Source organism: Eumetopias jubatus, unplaced genomic scaffold (genome assembly GCF_037043125.1).
Source record: "Eumetopias jubatus isolate StellerSeaLion01/CBP00866 unplaced genomic scaffold, mEumJub1_p1.0 scaffold_5, whole genome shotgun sequence".
In the NCBI taxonomy this organism is placed as follows: Eukaryota; Metazoa; Chordata; class Mammalia; order Carnivora; family Otariidae; genus Eumetopias; species Eumetopias jubatus.
The window spans coordinates 3118440-3138547 of record NW_028274811.1 but is presented as its reverse complement, the minus strand read 5'-3'; the positions used below and the strand labels follow the sequence as shown (position 1 = coordinate 3138547).

The 20108-nt window shown below is 59.0% G+C and overlaps 1 protein-coding gene across 1 annotated transcript in view; it reads right to left on the bottom strand.

The window, feature by feature from the left end:
- Positions 1–20108, bottom strand: part of COL23A1 (collagen type XXIII alpha 1 chain) — a 305334-nt gene that overhangs the window by 4083 nt on the left and 281143 nt on the right. The window contains exons 8-25 of the mRNA XM_088023561.1: positions 19021–19047; positions 15078–15194; positions 14007–14042; positions 13848–13874; positions 13384–13410; positions 11388–11441; positions 10773–10835; positions 10327–10371; positions 8874–8951; positions 6923–6976; positions 6264–6308; positions 5378–5467; positions 4487–4549; positions 4086–4142; positions 3842–3868; positions 2816–2878; positions 2676–2729; positions 2447–2473 (exon numbers count right to left, since the gene is read on the bottom strand). Coding sequence (XP_087879687.1) covers positions 2447–2473; positions 2676–2729; positions 2816–2878; positions 3842–3868; positions 4086–4142; positions 4487–4549; positions 5378–5467; positions 6264–6308; positions 6923–6976; positions 8874–8951; positions 10327–10371; positions 10773–10835; positions 11388–11441; positions 13384–13410; positions 13848–13874; positions 14007–14042; positions 15078–15194; positions 19021–19047 — 954 coding nt within the window. The remainder of the gene's footprint in view (positions 1–2446; positions 2474–2675; positions 2730–2815; positions 2879–3841; positions 3869–4085; positions 4143–4486; positions 4550–5377; positions 5468–6263; positions 6309–6922; positions 6977–8873; positions 8952–10326; positions 10372–10772; positions 10836–11387; positions 11442–13383; positions 13411–13847; positions 13875–14006; positions 14043–15077; positions 15195–19020; positions 19048–20108) is intronic.

The window sequence follows — 20108 nt, the reverse complement described above, 5'->3', positions numbered from 1 at the left end:
GGACAGGGGCTGTTCTAGCCGGGTCTGTGGTCAGGGAGGCTGAGCAGAATCCCCATGGCAGCCGGGCCTGGTGGAGTGGGTGCGGGGCTGGAGGCTTGCCAGCTAGAGCAGGTGGGCATGGCTTTGAGATGCTGCTCTGAGCCATGAAGGCCGCCGAGGCCACACTCTGGACCTCCCTGGGTCCAGAGGGTGAACAGGATTCAGCACTGGCTTCTTCTCTGGACCGTCTCAGGGATGGACCACCAACCTCCCAGTCAGAAACTCTGTGTGTCTGCAGTTGCTCTCCAAGGGGACATTCTCTCCTCCAAGTCCAGGGTGGACACCAGAGTCCCTGCAGCCCTGATTCTGGTCAGGGAGCACGTGATCAGGCCCGGCCAACTAGGGCACTGCCTTTCTTACAGCCAAGTTGATGTTTCAGCATTGACCCAACTGGGGCCAGTGAGAATTGATGAGTCTTTTCTAAAAGAAGAGTGAAGCACATAGTCTTTCTCCAGGGTTTGGGTCTGGGAGGATGTGGGTCTGAGGCTACTGCCTCCATCGCATCACCACACCTAACTTGAAATGATTCCCCCACAGCAGCAGCACAGATAATAAGCTTGAAAGGCTGGGTTGTGTGGATTGTGCGTTTTTGGTTGTGAAAAAAATCCTTCTGGATTTTTCAGTTAGGAGTCAGTTTAAGCCAGTTTGAACTGTTTTCTGTTGCTGGCAACCCAAAGACACTTGATCCAATCAACTTTGGGCTAATATTTCCTCTCCTCTCCTTCCCACAGTAATGCCCTAGCTGAAGCTTCATTATCTCTCACCAGGATATTGCAACACTGCTCTCCTCACCTTCCTGTTCCAATGCATCATCCTTCCATCCAGTTATCCATCATCCATTCACCCATCATCCATCTACCCATCTTCCATCCACCCATCATCCATCACCCATTTTCCATCCATCACCCATCCACCCATCATCCATCCACCCATCTTCCATCCATATTCATCCATCATCCATCTACCCATCTTCCATCCACCCATCATTCATCCTTCCGCCCATCCATCATCCATCCACCCATCTTCCATTCATCCACCATCTATCCACCCATCTTCCATCCACCCATCATCCATCTACCCATCTTCCATCCACCCATCATCCATCACCCATTTTCCATCCATCACCCATCCACCCATCATCCATCCACCCATCTTCCATCCATCCATCCACCATCCATCCACCCATCTTCCTTTTATTTTTTTAAAGATTTTATTTATTTATTTGACACAGAGAGAGAGAGCGAGAGCGGGAACACAAACAGGGGGAGTGGGAGAGGGAGAAGCGGGCTTCCCGCAGAGCAGGGAGCCCAATGTGGGGCTCGATTCCAGGACCCTGGGATCACGACCTGAGCCGAAGGCAGACGCCCAACGACTGAGTCACCCAGGCGCCCCCACCCATCTTCGATCCATCAGCCATCCACCCATCCATTCATCCATCCATCCACCCAACTTCCATCCATTACCCATCCACCCATCATCCATCTATCCATCTTCCATCCACTATCACCCATCTATCCACCCATCTTCCATCCACCCACCATCCATCCATCCACCATCCATCCAACCATCATCCATCCACCCAACTTCCATCCATTACCCATTCACCCATCATCCACCTACCCATCATCCACCCATCACCCATCCACCCATCATCCATCCATCCATCCATTCATCCATCCATCCATCATCCCACCCACCCATCATCCGCCCATCACCCATTCACCATCACCCATCCACCCATCATCCATACATCATCCATCCACCCATCTTCCATCCATCATCCATCCACCCATCATCTGCCCATCACCCATTCACCCTCACCCATCCACCCATCATCCATCCATCCATTCATCCATCCATCATCCACCCACCCATCTTCCATCCATCATCCATCTATCCATCATCCATCTACCCAACATCCATCCACCAACCATCCATCTACCCATCATCCATCCACCCATCTTCCATCCATCCATCACGCATCCACCATCCATCCATCCATCCATCCACCCACCCATCATCCATCCACCCATCTTCCATCCATCCATCACGCATCCACCATCCATCCATCCATCCATCCACCCATCATCCATCCATCCATCTTCCAGCCACCCATCATCCATCCATCCACCCTCATCCATCCATCCATTATCCATCCACCCATCTTCCATCCACCCATCTTTCACCCACCCATTATCCATCCATCCATCCAACCATCAAGTACCTACTCTGGGCTGTGAACTAGACCTGGCACTGGGGACCCAGAGGGAACCAGTCAGTTGGGAGTCCCAGCCCTGGGGAAGGGGGTCACATCCAAGCCCAGCAGATCAGATTACTGTATGGCCAGTGCAAGGACAGAAGCTACACACAGGAGGAGCCTGATCACTGTGAACAATGAGATACTTACATCTAGTCCTGGCTCCCCAGGTCTTCCCTGAGGAGAGACAAAGAGGACATGTAAGGGGCCAGGGAGGGGGTGTTGGGAGCACTACTGCTGGGATGTTCAGCCTTGTGAGTTGTCCACAAGCCTGATTTCTGGCCCTGGGATGGTGTAGTGCAGGGGGTTGAGTCCCCAAGGCCGAGTGACACCGTAAACGTGCAGCCATACTTGGCAGGCATTAAAGGAAGGTCGTTACCTTCTCTCCTTTGGTTCCTGGCAGCCCGATAAGGCCTGGAGGGCCAGCTGGCCCCTGGGTGGAAAAGGAATGGGTCAATTACAGGAATTAGTTACAGGAATTAGTGCCCCAGAGGGATAAACGAGGCTCATGACACTCACAGGCAGGCCGCTGGGGCCTCTCTCACCCGACACACCCTTCTCTCCCTTTGCTCCGTCCAAGCCCTGGAAGCAAAGAGGAGACATCGGTCAGGGGGAAGGGCTCAGACAGACAGCAGGACAAGAAAGCTTGGGGCCTGAGTGTGAGCTGGGGAGTGCAGGGCAGAGGAACGGACACCAGGCTCTCACGGGCTTGACCCCCGCTTCCTTCCAGTACAAACAGTAACCAAAGCCCACATATGGGCTCCCTCACACCCATTTCACAGATGAGTAAAGACAGGCAGAGGGAGGGGCAGGGACAGGTCCAGCCACCCAGCCAAGAAGCAGCAGGGCTGAGGACCCGTCAGGTTTCTGAGGCCCTGCCTTGGACCTCGTCCCTGACAGCAGCTGCCTCTTCTAAACACGATCTGGGGAGGGCCGTGGGGCCAAACAGAACCAGAAGCAGCACATCTGCTGGGGCCACATGCTCGGCCCTGCTCGGCTGTGGCATTCATGTCTGAGTCCCGCTGGCCTCTGCGCTGCGGAATCAGAGATGTACTCTCCCCCAGAGTGAGTGGAAGAGAAACCAGACCTGGCAAGCTGTGAAGCCAGCTGGCCTCCCCCACACGGGGCACATGGGCAGGCCACACTCATGGTTTTAATTTAAGAGCAGAGAACATGACATGTAATACACACCAAACCCAAGACTTCACGTCCAGCCTGTGGGCAGTTGAGAGACAGCTGTGTGCATGGGGGGCAGGGGGGGAAGCGTGTAAGGAAGGGGGGCGTGGCACAGGAGGCAGAGGCTGAAGATGAAGGCTCAGACAGAGGGACAGGGTGAAAGAACAGAGTCCCAGTGTGGGGCTAGGGGGCACCAGCTCCGAGGACATCAGGGAGGTTGTGCTCCAGGGGATTCAGAATGTTCAGGCCCTGGGATAATACAGAGCTGGATTGGGGCCAAGTGTGGGGCTCTCACTGCTCATTAGCAAGGCTTTCTGGAACTATCCAGGCTGGGCGTCTGCAGTGAGTAGAAGGGTTTCCAGAACTTACCTTGGGACCCTGGATTCCCTGAAGGCCCTGGAGGAGGAGGAGAGTGGTCACAAAGGCTTATAGGCCACTCACTGGCCCCGTGGCCCTGACCTCTGCAGACTCCCAAGCCCAGACCCAGGCTCTCCCATTATTGCTTGATGTGCCCCCTCCCCACCGGAAATCCTGTCCTCCCCTGGGTCACAGTTCCAGGCCTGGGCTCACCACCCCCTGCACACCTCAGCTACTTCACGCCAAATGTTCTTACCATGGGGCCTGGGGGCCCAGGGGGGCCGGGGGGCCCTGGCGCCACTATGATCTGGGCCTAGGAAGCAGTCAGAGATGGGTTAGTCACTCCCGCCCCAACATACCTCACTTGCTCATGCTTGAACGCACTGGACATCAGATGAGCACTCCTGGGGGGGTGGTGCTGGGCCCTGAGCCACTGGGCTGAGTCTCTCCAGAAGGGCACTGCCTGGTGGGGGGCCCAGGGGCTGGGCTTTGGGGTTCTCAGATGGGCCTCAGTTGGAGGACACAGCCCGAGGTGCCCCCTTCCCCCTCCCTCACTGCCTTGGGTTTGGTCAGGCCAGGTGGCCTTTCTGTCCCAAGATTCGGGGCCCCTGGGCCGGGCATTGAGGGGAGACCCTGGTCCTCAGCAGCCCCCCTTACCAGGCTCTCTCGTAGGCTGTCAGATGCCGACTCTCCCTTCTCGCCCTTGGGACCGTCAGTGCCCTGCAGGACAGCCTGGCCTTCAGCCCTTTCTGTCCATCACCAGACCTACCACCCACCTTCAGCCCTTTCTGCCCATCACCAGACCTACCACCACAGACCTACAAGTACCTCCCCTGCCTTCCCCACGAGGCCACCAGCAGCAGCGATGTGTTAGCATTTGCAGCTTGAAGCAGTTTTCCCTAAATTGGTGACACGCTCTGGGTGCCCAGAAAGTGGGTGTTTGGAGAGCACATTGACAGCGGTATAAATTGTCTCCTGGGCGGCAGGGGGGCACACAGCTCTCTAGCTGAGGGAGCCCCGTGGATGTACATCAGATGCGAAGAGGGGGCACCTGCTGGCCGCTTGAACCCACAGCTCTTTCTGTTCAGCCACAGTGACCATCACAGTGGGTATTTTATCACATGGCCAGCCACCACTCTCAGCCCTGTCGGGCAGGCCCTTGTGACTGGGAGGAGGTTATCATCCCCATTTTAGAGGTGGGGAAACCAAGGCCCAGGGAGGTCAGGAGACTCGTGCAGGCTTCCAGAGCCAGCAGGGGACAGAGCAGGATGCAAACTTGAGCAGTCAGGGTGGGCTCTAACCACCCCTTTGTTCCACCTTTGCGGAGGCCTTGGGAGGTAGGCGGTAGGTCCCTATACGGAGGCTCGGAAGTCCAAGCAGCAAGGGCTGAGTCTGAGCTTTCTTTGCAAGGCTTGGCGCCCCTGGGCCGGGTGGAGTTGGCAGCGCCCCAGCGGTGCCCCCCTCCCCCGCGGCTGCTGTCGTGGGCACACATTGGCCCTGGAACCCCACAGGGGGGCAGAGTAGGGCGGGGCCAGTGCAGCCACCTACCGGGAGGCCCGACAGGCCCATCTCGCCCACTTCCCCTTTGGGTCCGGTCGGCCCAGCCTCTCCCGGGTCTCCTTTGGCTCCTTTGGGACCCTGCGAGCCACAAGAACACGGGGTCGGTGGAACTCAGCAGTTCTCTGTTCCCCCACCCCAGAGGGTCCCCAGAGCTTCGTCCTGGCCAGGCCAGACGCCCACCCCCATGTCTTCATCCTGGGTCCCTGCCTCTGGCCCAGGCGGTGAATGCACCGAGGGGCCTGCATGAAGGCAGGGGTGTAGGGCGGGCCAGCAGGTGGGAGGGGTGGAGGGAGTGGGACCGGGCAGCCCCTGCGGGGGCCCTTACAGAGCTCGGGGGGGTCAACCCTGCGCTCACATCTCAGGAGACGGCAGTGGGAGCCCCCAACACCCCTTCCGGCCACTCATTCCCTCTCTCAGCCAATCACGGAACGTCCGAGATGCGGCCCTAAAGCCACGGCCATGAATGTCCAGTGATGTCCCTGACACTGTGCTGTGTGTGGGGGGACACACAGGTGTGTACTTACAGCAATACTCATAGGACCCAGAGTAACGGGAACATTAGCTAGCATTTGAAGACTCTTCCCTAGACTGTGCCCCGCGCACTGCTCTAAGTGTTTTCCACACACAGTTATGTAAGTCTTACAACTGTGACCATCCTCCCCTCCAGGTGAGGATCTGAGGCTGCCAGACAGTGAGCAGCTTGCCCGAGGCCTAAGGGCAGAACCAGGACAGGTGCCCAGGCAGCGCACTCTGTCCTGTGGCCTCTAACTCTGCACACACACACGCACACACACACGTATGCACGCACACACACGCACACACACAGCCCACTACTAGGGACCAGGATCACCAAGCAAACGAAAGGCCCAGAGACCTTCTCTCCGTCGATTCCCGGGGCACCAGGCAACCCCAGCTCACCCTAGAAGGGAACAGAAAGCAAGGGAGGTTACGGTGTCCCGTGGTTCCCAAGAGGGCCTTGTGGCTGGGCTGCCTCCCCTCCCTGATCAGCACGACATCCCTGGGTTGGATCCCTAAAGTGGGTGGGGTCTAGGAAGGTGCACACTGGGTGCCCAGCACCCTCCTCAGCTCCTCCGGGCAGATGCAGACCAGGGCTATAATTTACAGTCTGGGAGTTTACAGCTTGGGAAACTGAGGCTCGGGGGTGATCCAATGACTCGTGGCAGGCCACACAGCCCAGGGCGATGGCCGGGACCAGATCTTGCAATTTCCACGTCTCCTGAGCCACCTGGGCAGGCGGTAAACGATGTGCACGGGCCATAAGAATGGCTATGTCTGTCATCTATGGGACCTGGGGACGTCCTGAGGGCTTACGCGTGCGACTGGGGCTTCCAGGGAGGAGCTAGGGCCGGGAGCAAGGCATCCAGCTTGGTTAGGAAGGAGCGGGGCCACGTTCTCTGAGCCCCCAGGAGCCGGGCTGGGATGCCAGGAGAGAAGAGGGGTGAGCATGGCAGAGAGCATGGCGCTGGAGTTAAGGGGCTTGGAGGGGACCACACAACAGGCCCGTGAACTCACCTTGGCTCCGGGGATCCCAGGTGGCCCTGGGGGCCCCTGTGGTCCAGGAGGACCCTGTATGTGAAAGTCAAGCTGGTCAGTGTTTACGCGGGTCTTCCCCCGCATTGCTGGCTCACCCCTTCCCCCCAGGGGCCAGGGCTCTGTCGGGCTGGCCTGCAACAGGTCGAGGGCCCTCATAGCCTGCTTCCCACCCAGTCCCCCAACTCTTGTCTTGCAGCTCGGGGGGGGGGGAGGGGCAGGGAGGTGGCACCAGGGACCGGGTGGGATACCACGGTGTCCACTGCCACAGTGAGTCCAGAATCCTCCTACCTTCAGAGCTAGTATCCCCCAAATATAGATTTCTTCGCAACATGCCCCTGCTCAAGATCCTGCGATGGCTCCCTATGGCCTCTTGCAGCAAACATATATCCCCCGTTGGCATTCAAGGCTAGCTAAAAATGTCATCCCTGACGGTGGCCCAGCACTGCTCTCTGCGTCCCTCCCGTGAGCTCTCTGCCCATCGGCTCTGCTGCCCGCTGTCTGCTAGTGCTGGAGAGTCCTGGGTAAGGGATGGCACCTGCAGCGTCTCTAGGTCTGACCCCGCTCCCAGGCTTCCCACAGACCACCTGCCCACCGTGGTTCATCGTCGCCCTCCAGACTCGTGCCCCCTCCTCAAGCCTGCACCCGGCCCAGCCCCTCCTCCCAGCGACCTGTGCCCTCCTTGCTGGCACCTCCATGGAGACATCTCTGGTCTTCCTATCTTCCTCCATCCCCCCACCCAGGCCCAGAGCCCACCACCACCCCGCCATGGCCTCCTTGCCTCCAGTTGCCCCCACACCCACTTTTATTCACCTTCCATGTCATTCCTCAGCTAGCCTGCCCACAATATGTATGTGTATATATATATTTTAAAGATTTTATTTATTTATCTGACAGTGAGAGAGAGAAAGAGAGAGAGACAGAGTGCGCGCACAAGCAGGGGAGGGGCAGAGAAAAAGGGAGAAGCAGGGAGCCTGACTCAGGGATCGATCCCAGGACCCTGAGATCATGACCTGAGCTGAAGGCAGACGCTTAACCGACAGAGCCACCCAGACACCCCACAATATGTATTGTGAGCCCCACTTCCTGGATCAAGAACCAACGGTGGCAGCCCACTGCCCATCGGCTGGAGGCATCATTCCAGTCTGGCATCCAGAATCTTCCCCCCACCTCCCTGCACTCAGGCTGCTTCTCCAAGCGGGCCCTGGACACACCATGCCTGTGCATGCCCTTGGGCCATGCCATGCCACACCACGCCACACCACACCGTGCAGGCCTGGGGTGGGCCACAGTTACCATCAGCTTGAACTTCCCCGAGGCCTGTGGGAGAGAGCTGGAATGGAGCTCAGGTGGGGTCAGGTGCCAAGAGCCCAGTCTGGTCTCTGATGCCTGCCCCTCGTCCTCCCGAGCTCCCTTCCCTGGGAACCGTGAGTGGCTGGTACCCAACCTCTCTCCCCACGGGGGATGGGTCCCAAGTCTGTCGGCCCCTAGGCAGGGCTCAGCGGCCGTCCATCTCCTGAGGCTCCTTGGGGGCAGGTCTGGCCGCTGTCACCCGCCCCCCCCCCCATCGCCAACAGCTACTAGAAGACCTAGCCCTCCAGTCTGTGTTCCCCGGGAAGGTGCCAGGAGGTCCTGCGGAGACCGGACATCAGGAAAGGCTCTGCCTCCTGCCCGTGAACGGGGAGCTTCCCTTTTTGCTTTGGCCTCTGGGGATCTTGGGGCCACATAAGCCCTATTCACGGCAGCTCTTAGCATCCATGGGGGCGCTCAGCATAGCCCTGATTTCCTTATTGGGGGGCACCTGGCGAAGCTGAGGTCTTTGGGCTAAGCTGCCCCCGCCTTGTGTAAAGAAATGCAGGACTGATATGCAAAGTATGTGGTTGTCTTCTTAGGAAAAGAACCAGGATGTATCCTGGTCCTGCCAGGAAACTACCTTAAGGGCATCCAGGATCCTGCCATCGTAGTCAATCACCACTGTGTCTCCTTGCTCGCCCTTGAGGCCCTGGGGACCCTGAAGCAGAGGAAGAGAGGAAGAGTAAGAATTTCAGGGCAGAGCCTGGGCAGCTGCGTCTGTGTCTCAACCAGGGACCCTAGGAAACTGACCCCCACGAAGGAAGGTCCGTGTGCCATGTGCCGGCTCAGCTGTAACCCGATGGGACCCCCGTGAGCTCATCCTCCGGTATCTACGTGGCCACTGGCACCCCAGTCCCTGAGAGAACGTTCCAGGGCTCAGGCAGCAGGCATCCCGGAGGAAAGGGGGTAGGGGGTCCTGGAGCCAACGGAGGGACCTGCCGGTGCCTGGTCTGGCTGCCTTTTGCGTGGGACTTGAAGTCCGCTGAGGTCTTAACCCGGAGTTCTCCGATTTTTAATCTCTTACGATTTTTAAACGTCGGCCAACAAAGGCGCAAAAATCCACACACTGCCCCAAACGCCCAGACACCGTGTAGGCCAAGTGCAATCTTGGCCTCGTGCCTCTGACTTCCAAGCTCTGGTCGAAGGTGTGCACGCCACGCACTCGCAACGAGCACAAGTCCACCCGGGCCCGCACGCTCGGTCCGCGAACACACGTGTCCCCGCCTACACGTGCTCGGCTGCCGGCCACGCCCACCTGTCCCCGCCCACACGTGCTCGGCTGCCGGCCCCGCCCACCTGTCCCCGCCCACCTGTCCCCGCCCACACGTGCTCGGCTGCCGGCCCCGCCCTTCTTCTCCGAGCCCCAGGCTGCGGGGCCCACCGTGAGGGGCGGGCAGCGCTCTGGTCAGGCCTGGGGCCAGAGACCCGGGCCGGGGCCTCACCTGCCAGAAGCCTCCTCGGTCATGGTCACACAGAATGCCACAGCCAGTACCTCATCCAGCCCCGGCCACCTGTGTGGCCTTTTTTCGGAGGAGAAAAGCAGCCTCCGGGAGCATGAGGGCACCCAGCAGAGAGAAGAGGATCCCGGATGTTGACTTAAAAAGGTGGGTTGATAGCGGCTGGTCACAAAAGGTCACAAAAGATCGGAGACCAGCCGGGGAGGCTGTGTGTCTGGAGACAGGAGCGAACCTCAGGGTGGGGCAAGGCCCCCCGCAGGGGAGGGTTTCCCCCCCAGGTGGCGCATTGGAGGTCTGTGCTTGAATATGAGAAGACAAGACTCTGGGGAGGGTTAACACTCACCTGGGGAGGCCTCGCCTTCGCACATGTGTATTTGAATGTTTTACGAAAAGCAGGTATTGTGAGATTAAAAAAAAAAATTTTTTTTTTTAAATCGCTAATGAATGATTATTAAAAAAAAGACTCCCATTTCCCGGGGCTCGACTACTCCTCTGGGACCTCCCCGGGGGATGGGGCCTTCTGAAGAACCCGGCCCGTGGGTCCCCTCGGTGTGGCCAGAGGGGAGACTCGCTTACCCGCAGTCCGGAGACTCCATCGGCGCCTCGCGGGCCAGGCTCTCCCTGTGGAGACGTGAGGTTGCAGCCACGTGCGCATGGCCGCCCCACGCCCCTCCAGTCGCCAGGTCACCAAAAAGCGCAGGGCCCACGTGCTGGAGCCCCAAGGGACCAATGTACGCGGCCGGCACCCCAGGAAGAGGGCTCCTGGAAGGAGGGCCTGTGGGCGCCTCCCTGGCCCCACGGTGTGTAGAGATGGGCCACCGAGGGAGACCCTGGCTCCCCTGGCTCCAAGGTGATTTAGCCACATGGCTGAGCTTGGTGGAGGCTTGTCACTCACCCAAACCCGTGGCCATACCCCCTGGCCAGCTCTGACTGCCTGTGGAACGAGACCCCCAGGCCCATGCCCTCCCGGGACTTTCACCCCAGGATGGGGGCACTGGTCTGAGCCGCGCACTGTAAGGCACCTTTGGCCCTGGGGCGCCGTCCACACCATTTTCTCCTCGAGGCCCCGCGTTCCCGGGCTCACCCTGTAACAGAGACATTCACGGCTGAGTGAGGGCCAGGGGCAGGCTGGGGGCCGCCTGGGCCTGCTGGCTTTGAGAGCTTCCTGGGGAACACGACGGAGCCCCCCTGGGGTTGAGAGGAGGTGGGCCTCAGGACTCCCCCCAGCCCTGGGGACTCCGGAGCACGCCACCCTCTCTGGTCTGGGTCTTGGTGCTTAGTTAGGGCCTCTCAGGGGCTCTGGAGATATTTTGGAGGCAGGATGGTGGTCTCCACGGCCTGGGGGAGCAAGGATGATACCCTGGTCCTAGCTGGGAGACAGGATAGAGTGGGGGCCCCCAGAGATGGGAACTAGGAGGGCCTGAGGGTGTGCAGGGAGGCAAATGGCTGGATGGGATGCCCCGCCCGGTGTCAAGTGGGGCCCGGGGCCTCCCCCAGTCTCTCTCTGGCCTGCCCTGGGCGTCAGCATGTGCCCCCCTCCCCCATTGTGAAAGGGTCAGCCGGGGGCCGCACCAGACCGATGGGAACCGAGGGAGGTGTGAGGCAGGGGGCCCTGTGGGGGAGGCACAGGTACCTACCTTGGGGCCTGGGGGTCCAGGGAGCCCTGGCTGGCTTGGTGTCCCGTCATCCCCCTGAGGAGAGAGCAGTTGAGGTGCAGCCCTCAGGCCTGGGCAGACCCACTTTGGCTGTCTCCCCCCCCCACCCCCCCCACCAGCCCTCTGCTGGTACCAGCCCTGGTCACACTGGGTGGGGACAGGGGTGGGGCAGGTCCCCTGGGGCCAGCCCAGAGCACGCGTCAGCAGGGGTGCACCGAAGGAAGGGGTGGGCAGGTGCAGGGGAGGGGATTCGTTCCTTTCAGTCAACACATAGCTTGTGAGCACCGTGAGCACTGTCTGTGGGCCAGGCGGGTGGGGTCCCTGCTCAGTGGGGGAGACAGGGGCCTGAGGGCAAAGGAATGTCCAGATAAACACCTAGAGCCAGGTCAGGAGGTGGAAGCAGTGCTGGGAAGAGAGTGTAAGAGGGTGGTAGGATGGAGGGACTCAGAGGGATGGTCACCTGGGAGAGGGGACAGCTTTTTGGAGACCTGGCAAGGGATGGGGTGGGGGAAGATCACCCCAGGTCAGTGGTTCCCAAATTTGAGTGCGTGCCACCATCACCCCAGGGGGGCTGCTGAACAGACCATGGCTACAAGTTCTGGTCACCAGGGGGACGCCTGGGTGGCTCAGTCGGTTAAGCGTCTGCCTTGGGCTCAGGTCATGATCCCGGGGTCCTGAGATCAAGTCCCGCATCGGGCTCCCTGCTCCGCTGGGAGCCTGCTTCTCCCTCTTCCTCTGCCCCTCCCCACTGCTCGTGCTCTGTGTGTGTGTGTCAAATAGATAAAAAAAAAATCTTTTAAAAAATAAACAACAAAAAAATAAAAGTTGGGTCACCAATTCTGATGGGCGCGGGGTGTGTCCATACCCCCAAGCGATTCCCTACCACCAGCCAGGCATCCTACAATTCAACCCAATTCTGATACCTGTCTACCTGGAGAGAACGTCGGATCCCACGGGTTAAGGGCCCAGTCCTACAAGACTGCCCCAGCCCCCCAGCCCACTCCAGGCACCAGGAGTAAGCCGGCTCTCACTTGTGTTGCAGATCGACCCACCATAGACTGAAGATTCCCACCACCTCGTCCTTGGGTTCCATTAACTTGCTAGAGCGGCTCACAGAACTCAGGGAAACACTCTCCTTATTAGATTCCCAGTTTATTATAAAGGACAGAACTCAAGAACAGCCAGATGGAAGAGATGCAGCGGGCAAGGCATGGGAAAGGGGGTAGGAGAGTCCGTGACCTCTCCAGGCGTGCTGCTCTCCCCAAATCACCCTGTGTTCACCCATCCAGATGCTCTCACAACCCCATCCTTTTGGGTTTTTATGGAGGCTTCATTCCATAGGTGTGAGTGATGAAATCACTGGCCACTGGTGAGATTGGTTCACCCTCCAGCCCCTCCCTGGCAGGCTGGTGTTGACTGAAAGTTCCAACCCCCCAATCATGTGGTTGTTTCTCCAGGCAACGAGCCCAAAGTCGCCTCATTAACATAACAATAGACACCTTAAAATCAGGTTCATCACTCAGGACATTCCAAGGGTTTTAGGAGCTCTGCTCCAAAAACCAGAGGACTGAGACCAAATATGGATTTATTATAAATTACAACATCCCAGGGGCCCACCCCTAGTGTCTCTGACTAGGTGGCTCTGAGGTCGGCCCCCAAACGTGCCCGTCTAAGAAGCCCCCAGCGATGCTGATACTAGCTGGTCCCAGGAACATACTCTGAGAACCACTGTCCAGAGCCCTGAAGTGGGAATAAATTTGCTGTGTTTGTGGAAAGGAAAGAATGGACGAATAAGTAGTGAATGAATGAAATCGGGCTTCAGAGACGGACGGAGCAGTCATCCACAGTGAGGGCTTGGGTCTGGTGAGGACTTCCCTGTGGCTGGCCCCCGGCCCTGCCCCATGGGGAGCTCCTGCCCATCTCCCCAGCCACTTCCCACACCCCTACCAAGAAGCCCCTCCTGGGGGCCCCCCCTCACCTTCTTTCCAGGAATGCCGGGCTCACCCTGAGGAGGGAGGCAGGGGGGGTGCAAGAGAGAGATCAGAGCCTGGCCCAGACACCAGGCCACCCGCTGTGGTAGAAGTGGCCTCGATGACCGGGTACAGCCCAGAGACCCCGGCCCCCCAGAGAGGTGCACATGGATGGTGGGTGGGGCTGACAGTCCTGGACTCCACCCCTGACCATGCCCCCCCCACGCTGAATGACCCTGGGCAAGTCACTGCTCTTGCAAATGGGGATGTGACGTCCCAGCCTCCAGGGGGTGTTTCTGAGATGAGGGAGAAAGCAAGGAAAGCCCTTCTCCTTTGGGGCAGACCCCAGCTCCACCCCCCCACCCCAGCAGGCAGAGAAGAAAAGGAAGAGCTGACCTGTGGGGTGGAGGAGGTGAGGGGAGCCCATCCCTCCCAGGCCTGGGGCAGGGGACAGGGAGTGAGGAGCACTCACCTTGGGCCCTGGGGGTCCCTTCAGGCCCTGAACCAAGAGAAGAGAAAGTATTAAATGGGGTACTGGAGGCTGCTTCTGGGCCGCCTCCTCCTCTTCATTGTACAAAGGGTGACGCCAGGTGCCAGAGGCCAGGCCTCCCCAGATGCCCTGGATACTGACCATCTCGCCGTCCCGTCCAGTCTCTCCTTTGGGACCCTGAGGAGGCAGAAGAGGAGAGCCTCTTGAGGGGACGCAGGGCTCCCCGGTTAACAGAGCCGACTCGCCGCGCCAGGCCCTGGGCTGGGGCTGCAAGCAGTCTCTCGTGTCATGAGTTCTTGTTCCCACTTTGCAGATGAGAATGTTGAGGCTCAAGGAGTTAGGTGCCCAATGTGAATAGGAATGGATGGGCCATCTGAGTAGCTGGCTGCCCTGAGAGGGGACCCTGGTGGCAGTTTGGTGGCAGTCTGGTGGCAGAGCTGGCTCTGCATGGGATGGGAAGGACAGCCCTGAGTCCCTGCGGTAGGGGAAGGGGTAGTACCACGGAGTCTGGTCTCTAGGCTCTGGATAGAACTATAGGAGGACAACTGAGCCTAACTAGTTAGTACTGGAGGGAGGGAGGGAAGGAGGGGGGAGAGAGAGCCAGAGCTGGGGGGGGCGTAAAATCTGGGGGGGAAGCACCCCCATATGGGTTTCAGGGTCAGGGTTAGGACTGTGACTGAAATTGCAACCAAGGTCAGGTTTAGGGTCTCTGGTTGAATTTGGGGTTAGGGTGGAGGGTAAGCGTTGGGTTTGGAGTCAGGTCAGAGTGCAGGGGTCAGAGGTAGAGTCTGGATAATAGCCAGAAATGAGGGTGTGGACCAGGATTTGGGAATGAGTTTGGGGGTCAAGGTCTTATTTATTTATTTAATTATTTTTATTTTTTTTTAAAGATTTTGTTTATTTATTTGAGAGAGACAATGAGATAGAGAGAGAGAGCATGAGAGGGGGGAGGTTCAGAGGGAGAAGCAGACTCCCCACCGAGCAGGGAGCCCGATGCGGGACTCGATCCCGGGACTCCAGGATCATGACCCGAGCCGAAGGCAGTCGCCCAACCAACTGAGCCGCCCAGGCACCCGAGGTCAAGGTCTTAAACGGCATGAGGTATAAGGCTGGTGTGTGGCAGGCGTCTGGGTTGGGGCTGGGGTTGGGGTGCGGCATGGGTCTGGGTCTGGACTGGGGACAGGGGTATTCCACCTCTGTGCCCTCTCTTACCGCCGGGCCTTCTGCTCCCCTGGGGCCATCTTTCCCTGTGTCTCCAGGAGGGCCCCGGGCCCCAGGGGGTCCAGGGGGCCCCGGAGGCCCAGCAGCTCCATCTCGTCCTTGGTCTCCCTGGAAGAGATGGGGCCTGGCTTACCGTGAGGGCGAGGGAAGGGGCTCTGGTCTCCAGAGAGGAGCCTCCGCAGACGGACGGCCCGATGCCTTCCCTTCCCCAGCCCTTGGTGGGCTCAGAGCAGAGTGTTTGGTTCCTGGGCTTCTCGCTGCTTCTTGGCGGCCGCAGGAAGGGACAGGTCCCTGTACTTTGGCATAAAAGGCTAACAGGACCTTCTCCACTCCAAGGGATGTGCCATCTTCTCAGCCCTTAGTGCCCGGAGCCCAGCTCTTGTGTTTCGTTGAGAGATGAGACACGCTGGGTGCGGGAGCGAAGCATGTGGGCCCCACCAGCCCCCTTCTTCCTGGAAAGGGGGCAGCACACGTCCTGAAGGACCCTCCTTGTTGGTCAGCTCCTACTTTATTTGGTGCTGGAGGTGCGCTTCTGGGCACTTACCCAGAGAGATGAAAACTCACGCGAATGCTCACAGCCGCTCTTAGGTGTAATGGCCCCAAACTAGAAGCAACCCAAATTGTCCTTCCGTGGGTGGTTGGTTAAGGGACGGGGCTACAGCCCTGTCACGGAGCACTGCTTGGCAATAAATGGAAAGGAACAAGGAGGCACAGCCACATTGCAATGGCATGGATGCGTCTCGAGGGAATGTTGCTGAGTGAGAAAAGCCAATCTTACAAGGTGACCATACCCTATGGCTGCAAATACACCACGTGGCTGACACGGAAAGATCACAGAGATGGAGTATGGGTCAGTGGCTGCCCGGGGCGGGCGTAGGGATGGGGCGACTGTAGCAGCGCGAGGGATCTGCGTGCGGTGGTCACTGGAATCTCCTGAGCGTGATCACGTCGCCCAGACTTAAGCACACCCAGACGGGCAAAATGGCTGAGCTCCAAATGAGGCAGGTGGATTGTGCCAATTTCCTGGTGGTGAGATTACTCCGGGGAAGGCAGGATGTCACCATCCGGGGAACGTGGAGGGCAGGTGCACGGGGTATCATTTCTTACAACTAATTGTGAACCTACAGTTATCTCAAGATAAAAAGTTGAAAAAAAAAAAGAGAGAGAGAGAGAGAGAGAGCAACGAAGGGCCACAAAGTCTCAGTCATGCAGCATCCTGTCCCCGACTCAAGGACCCGGTGTTAGTACGGGGTCAGACCTCAGGCAGCCGGAGCCCTCACCTCCTGGCCCCAGCTGCGAGGACGGGGGTGGGGGGGCCACGGTGCCACCGGTGCTTTCTGCAGCCCCCGTGGTTCCCGCCCAGCACTGCCGCTGGGCATAGTCATGGGGCTCGGCTGGCTCACCACGACAGCAGTCCCCAAACTTCCTGTGGCCAGGAAAGGAGGAAGCCTCTTGTGGAGGTAGCCCCCGCTGTGTGCCCAGCACTGACCTCCCCGGAAGCTGGCTCGCCCAACCCTTGTGACCACCCGGCCAAGGCCCTGCTATGGACCCATTTTACAGATGGAGTGGTCGGGACCAGAGAGGGTAACTGTCGCCCCAGGGTTAACAGAGCTAAGAAAGGCAGCACCTCTTCTGGCCAGTGAGGCAAGCGATGCCTTTTGGACGCATTTTTAATCCCTGGATCCCATGATGTGAAGGTTCGCCTTTCTGGCCAACTGGACTTTCAGACACGGTTCATTTGTTTCCCCCAATTAAAGAACTAACTGAGGCTCTCAGTGTCCACCACTTACGGTCCCAACGCAGAGGCCATGCCTCCAGTCTGAAGTAAAGAAAACCGACAGTTTGGTTAGCTCGCCCAGGCGCGGGTGGGGATGGTGGTGGGTAATTCCTGTTCCATTTGATGCTGTGTCAGGAAGACTTGGAAGATACCCCATCCCCCGCTGTTCCCTCCACAGCCCAGGGGCCCCACGAGGGGCACCACTGGCCGGACTCTACTTAATGAGGAGGAAAATGGGTTTCGACACTTGAGCAGGCCCCAGCAGAGGTTTGTCGGCTCTGGCCTTGAGTGACCCGGGACACGAGGCTGGCCCTGTCTGCATGCTGGGATCGGCTGGCTGAGGTCTAACCCTGGAAATGCAGGGGTGAGTCAAGGGAGCACGCAAACCAGCAGGCCCGGACACGCCACGGGGCCAGGCTACCTTGAAGACGCGGCGACTGTACCCGTGATGGTCTCTACTTATAAAGCCTGGATTGAGCCGTGGGAAAACCATCTGGCCAGCAAACAGGTTGTGTGGTCAGGAAGGCAGAAAGGGCCAGCAACCGGGAGAGGCAGACGACGTTCTCCAAAGGTGGCCACTATGCTCGTTCCCATCCCACAGGCCCCTTGCAATGGGGTCCCACCCACCAGGCCCCATCGAGAGCTGGAGGCCTGTTCCTCTCTCCCCACCTTGACTTTGGACGGGCCCCGTGAACGGACAGGATGCCGCAGAAGTAAGGCCTGGCAGGCTCTTAACTGGCCGGGCAGGTACGCTTCCAGCCTCCTGGAATGCTAGTCTTGGGATGCCCCTCTGCGAGGCCCAGCGCCACGCGGGGAGAAGCCCAGATGCACAGAGATACCCCCGAGCCGAGCTCCCAGCCAGCAGCCGCACCGACCGAGGCCGAGGGAGGGTGCCATTGTCTTGGGCTGCAGGCCCAGCAGCCTCTGCCTTCGATGAGCGAGATCCCCCCACCAGCCCACGGGGTCGTGAGGGACAGTGACACGTTGCTGATTTAAGCCCCGGAACTCCCAAGGACGGAGGTTGTTTCGGAGGTGGCTGGAAACATGGGACAATGAGAGGACACCCATGAAGGGTGGAGGGAGGGCTTTGGAAAGGATCTCTCGTGACTCCCGGGCTGGGGGAGTTCTAGTCTGTTGAGGCGTGGGCACCCCCTTTTCAGAAGATCAGCATGGCCAGCCCGGGGCTCTCAGCTCCTGCTCGTGACCATCTGTGATGTGGGCCCTGCCGGCCTGGTGCACAAAGCAGGCTCGGAGCTGTGAGGCTGCAGAGCTGGGACTGGGACCGTGCCCACACCTGGTCCTGCAGCTGCTTTCCCTTCCCATCCCCCATCCACAGTGCCCACCTCTCACCCCTGCTCCATCCCCTGCCTCTGGGGCTGACAGATGCTGGCTGGGGGGACTCGCTCACCCGCTACAATTTCCACGCCATAACCTTCTTGAAAACCCCTGGGAGCACACCCCTCTAGTGCAGTCAGGCCTCCACCCCAGTGGTGTTAGGAATTGTGCTGGCATGCCTTTGGGCCCCCTTACGTGACCCTCTCTCTGCCCAGATCTGCTTTGTGGGGCTCTGCACTCTGCTTCGTTGAAGAGGCCCCAGGTTTGGCATGAGGCCCTTCTGGGTCCCTTGGGCCCTGCGGGCACTGAGGGCCAGGGGATCTACTGTCCCCACGCTGGGTGCTGGCTGCCCACCTTTATGACTGCAATGAACCTTTGCCACAGCAGCTTGGGTCAGGGGCTGTCAATCCCACCCACCACAGTTGGAGAAACTGAGTCACAGAGGGGAAGCTGAGTTGCTCAAAGTTACTTGGCTGGTAAGTGGCTGAGCTCAGCTGCTGACCCATAACCTTCCCTCCTTCTGGGGTCCCGGCCACCCTCAGGAAGGTTAGTCTCGGGTCTGGGGCCAGCGCCAGCCCCGCTGTCTCCCCCGCCCCCCATCCATGGTGACAAGTAGGACTGGGAGGAAGCCCTTGGACTTCCAGCCCGTGGCCACTTAAGTGAAACCACACAGAAGGACAGATGGTGGGCAGCAGGCAGCGGGCAGAGACTGTGGGCCCGTGCGGTAAGGTGTAGGGACCCAGAAGAAACGCTGGATACGCCTTACTATACGATAACACAAACTGTGTGGGGCGGGTGAGGGGGTCTTGCATCAGCTCTTACCCGAGGGCCAAGGTCTCCGGGTGCACCCTAAGGACAAGAAGCAGGAAGACAGATCACTGCTACTGTTATTACTTTATCATTCGTATTGAGCGTTTACTCTGTGCCCCGTGCTTTGCACACGTGTGAGCTGCACACGTGTTACACGTGGGGTAGTCTCACCCAAGTCTAACAAACATAACACGTGGGCTCTGTTTTTAATCTCCATTTCCAGTGAGGAAACCGAGGCACAGAGAGGCTAAGTAACCAGCCCAAGGTCACACAGCCAGCACACGCAGGGCTTGGAACCAGGTGCTGTGTTGTCTGGGGCCAGCCCCTAGACACAGCGGAGCAGAGACAAGCTGCTCGCACCGTGTCCTCTTGGAATCCTGGAACCTCGACACAGTGAGGGCTGGAAATTACTTGATTGTTTAAGTCACCAACTTTTGGGGCAGGATGTTACCAAGTGACGGATGCCAAGATGCCAAATTCTCTCTGGGTTCAAAGCCTCTGCTTCGTTCAGCCGGAGCCAATGAGAAGGAAATCTCTGTGAGGTTGCTTTAACTGACAGATGAAGAAACTGAGGCCCACAGAGCCGGCCAACCCATCGAAAGCCATGCAGTTGGTGGTGGAGCCCTAACGCAAACCTGGATGCTCTGAGCCCCGGATCCTGTACCCGGCACAGCTCTGAGGGTGGATGGGGACCCTGGCCGCCCTTACTTACCTCAGTGGGCACATCAGAGCGGGGGCTGGGGTGGACGTGGCCGGCGTTCGCCTAGCCCTTCCCTAGAAGCGTCCTGCCACACCTGCATCCGCTCTGGTCCCTCCCTAGCTCTGATCCCACAGTGGGACACACAGGTGGCCCCTCTCTCCCCATCCCTTTCGCGACACTTGGAGGTCCCAGCCCTCCAGGGGTCTGCCGTGACATTTCATGCCGAATGCCAGGGAAGCCTTTCTCACAAGGGGCTGTAAAGATCACAGGGGCAGCTCTCAGCCATCTGTTTGCCTGGGGTGGGGGGCATGCACTCCTTACAAAGAATACCATCTATAGTGACGGTTCAACTCCCCCACCCACCCGGCCAGGCTCTCCTGGCCCCCCCCCCCCCCCCCCC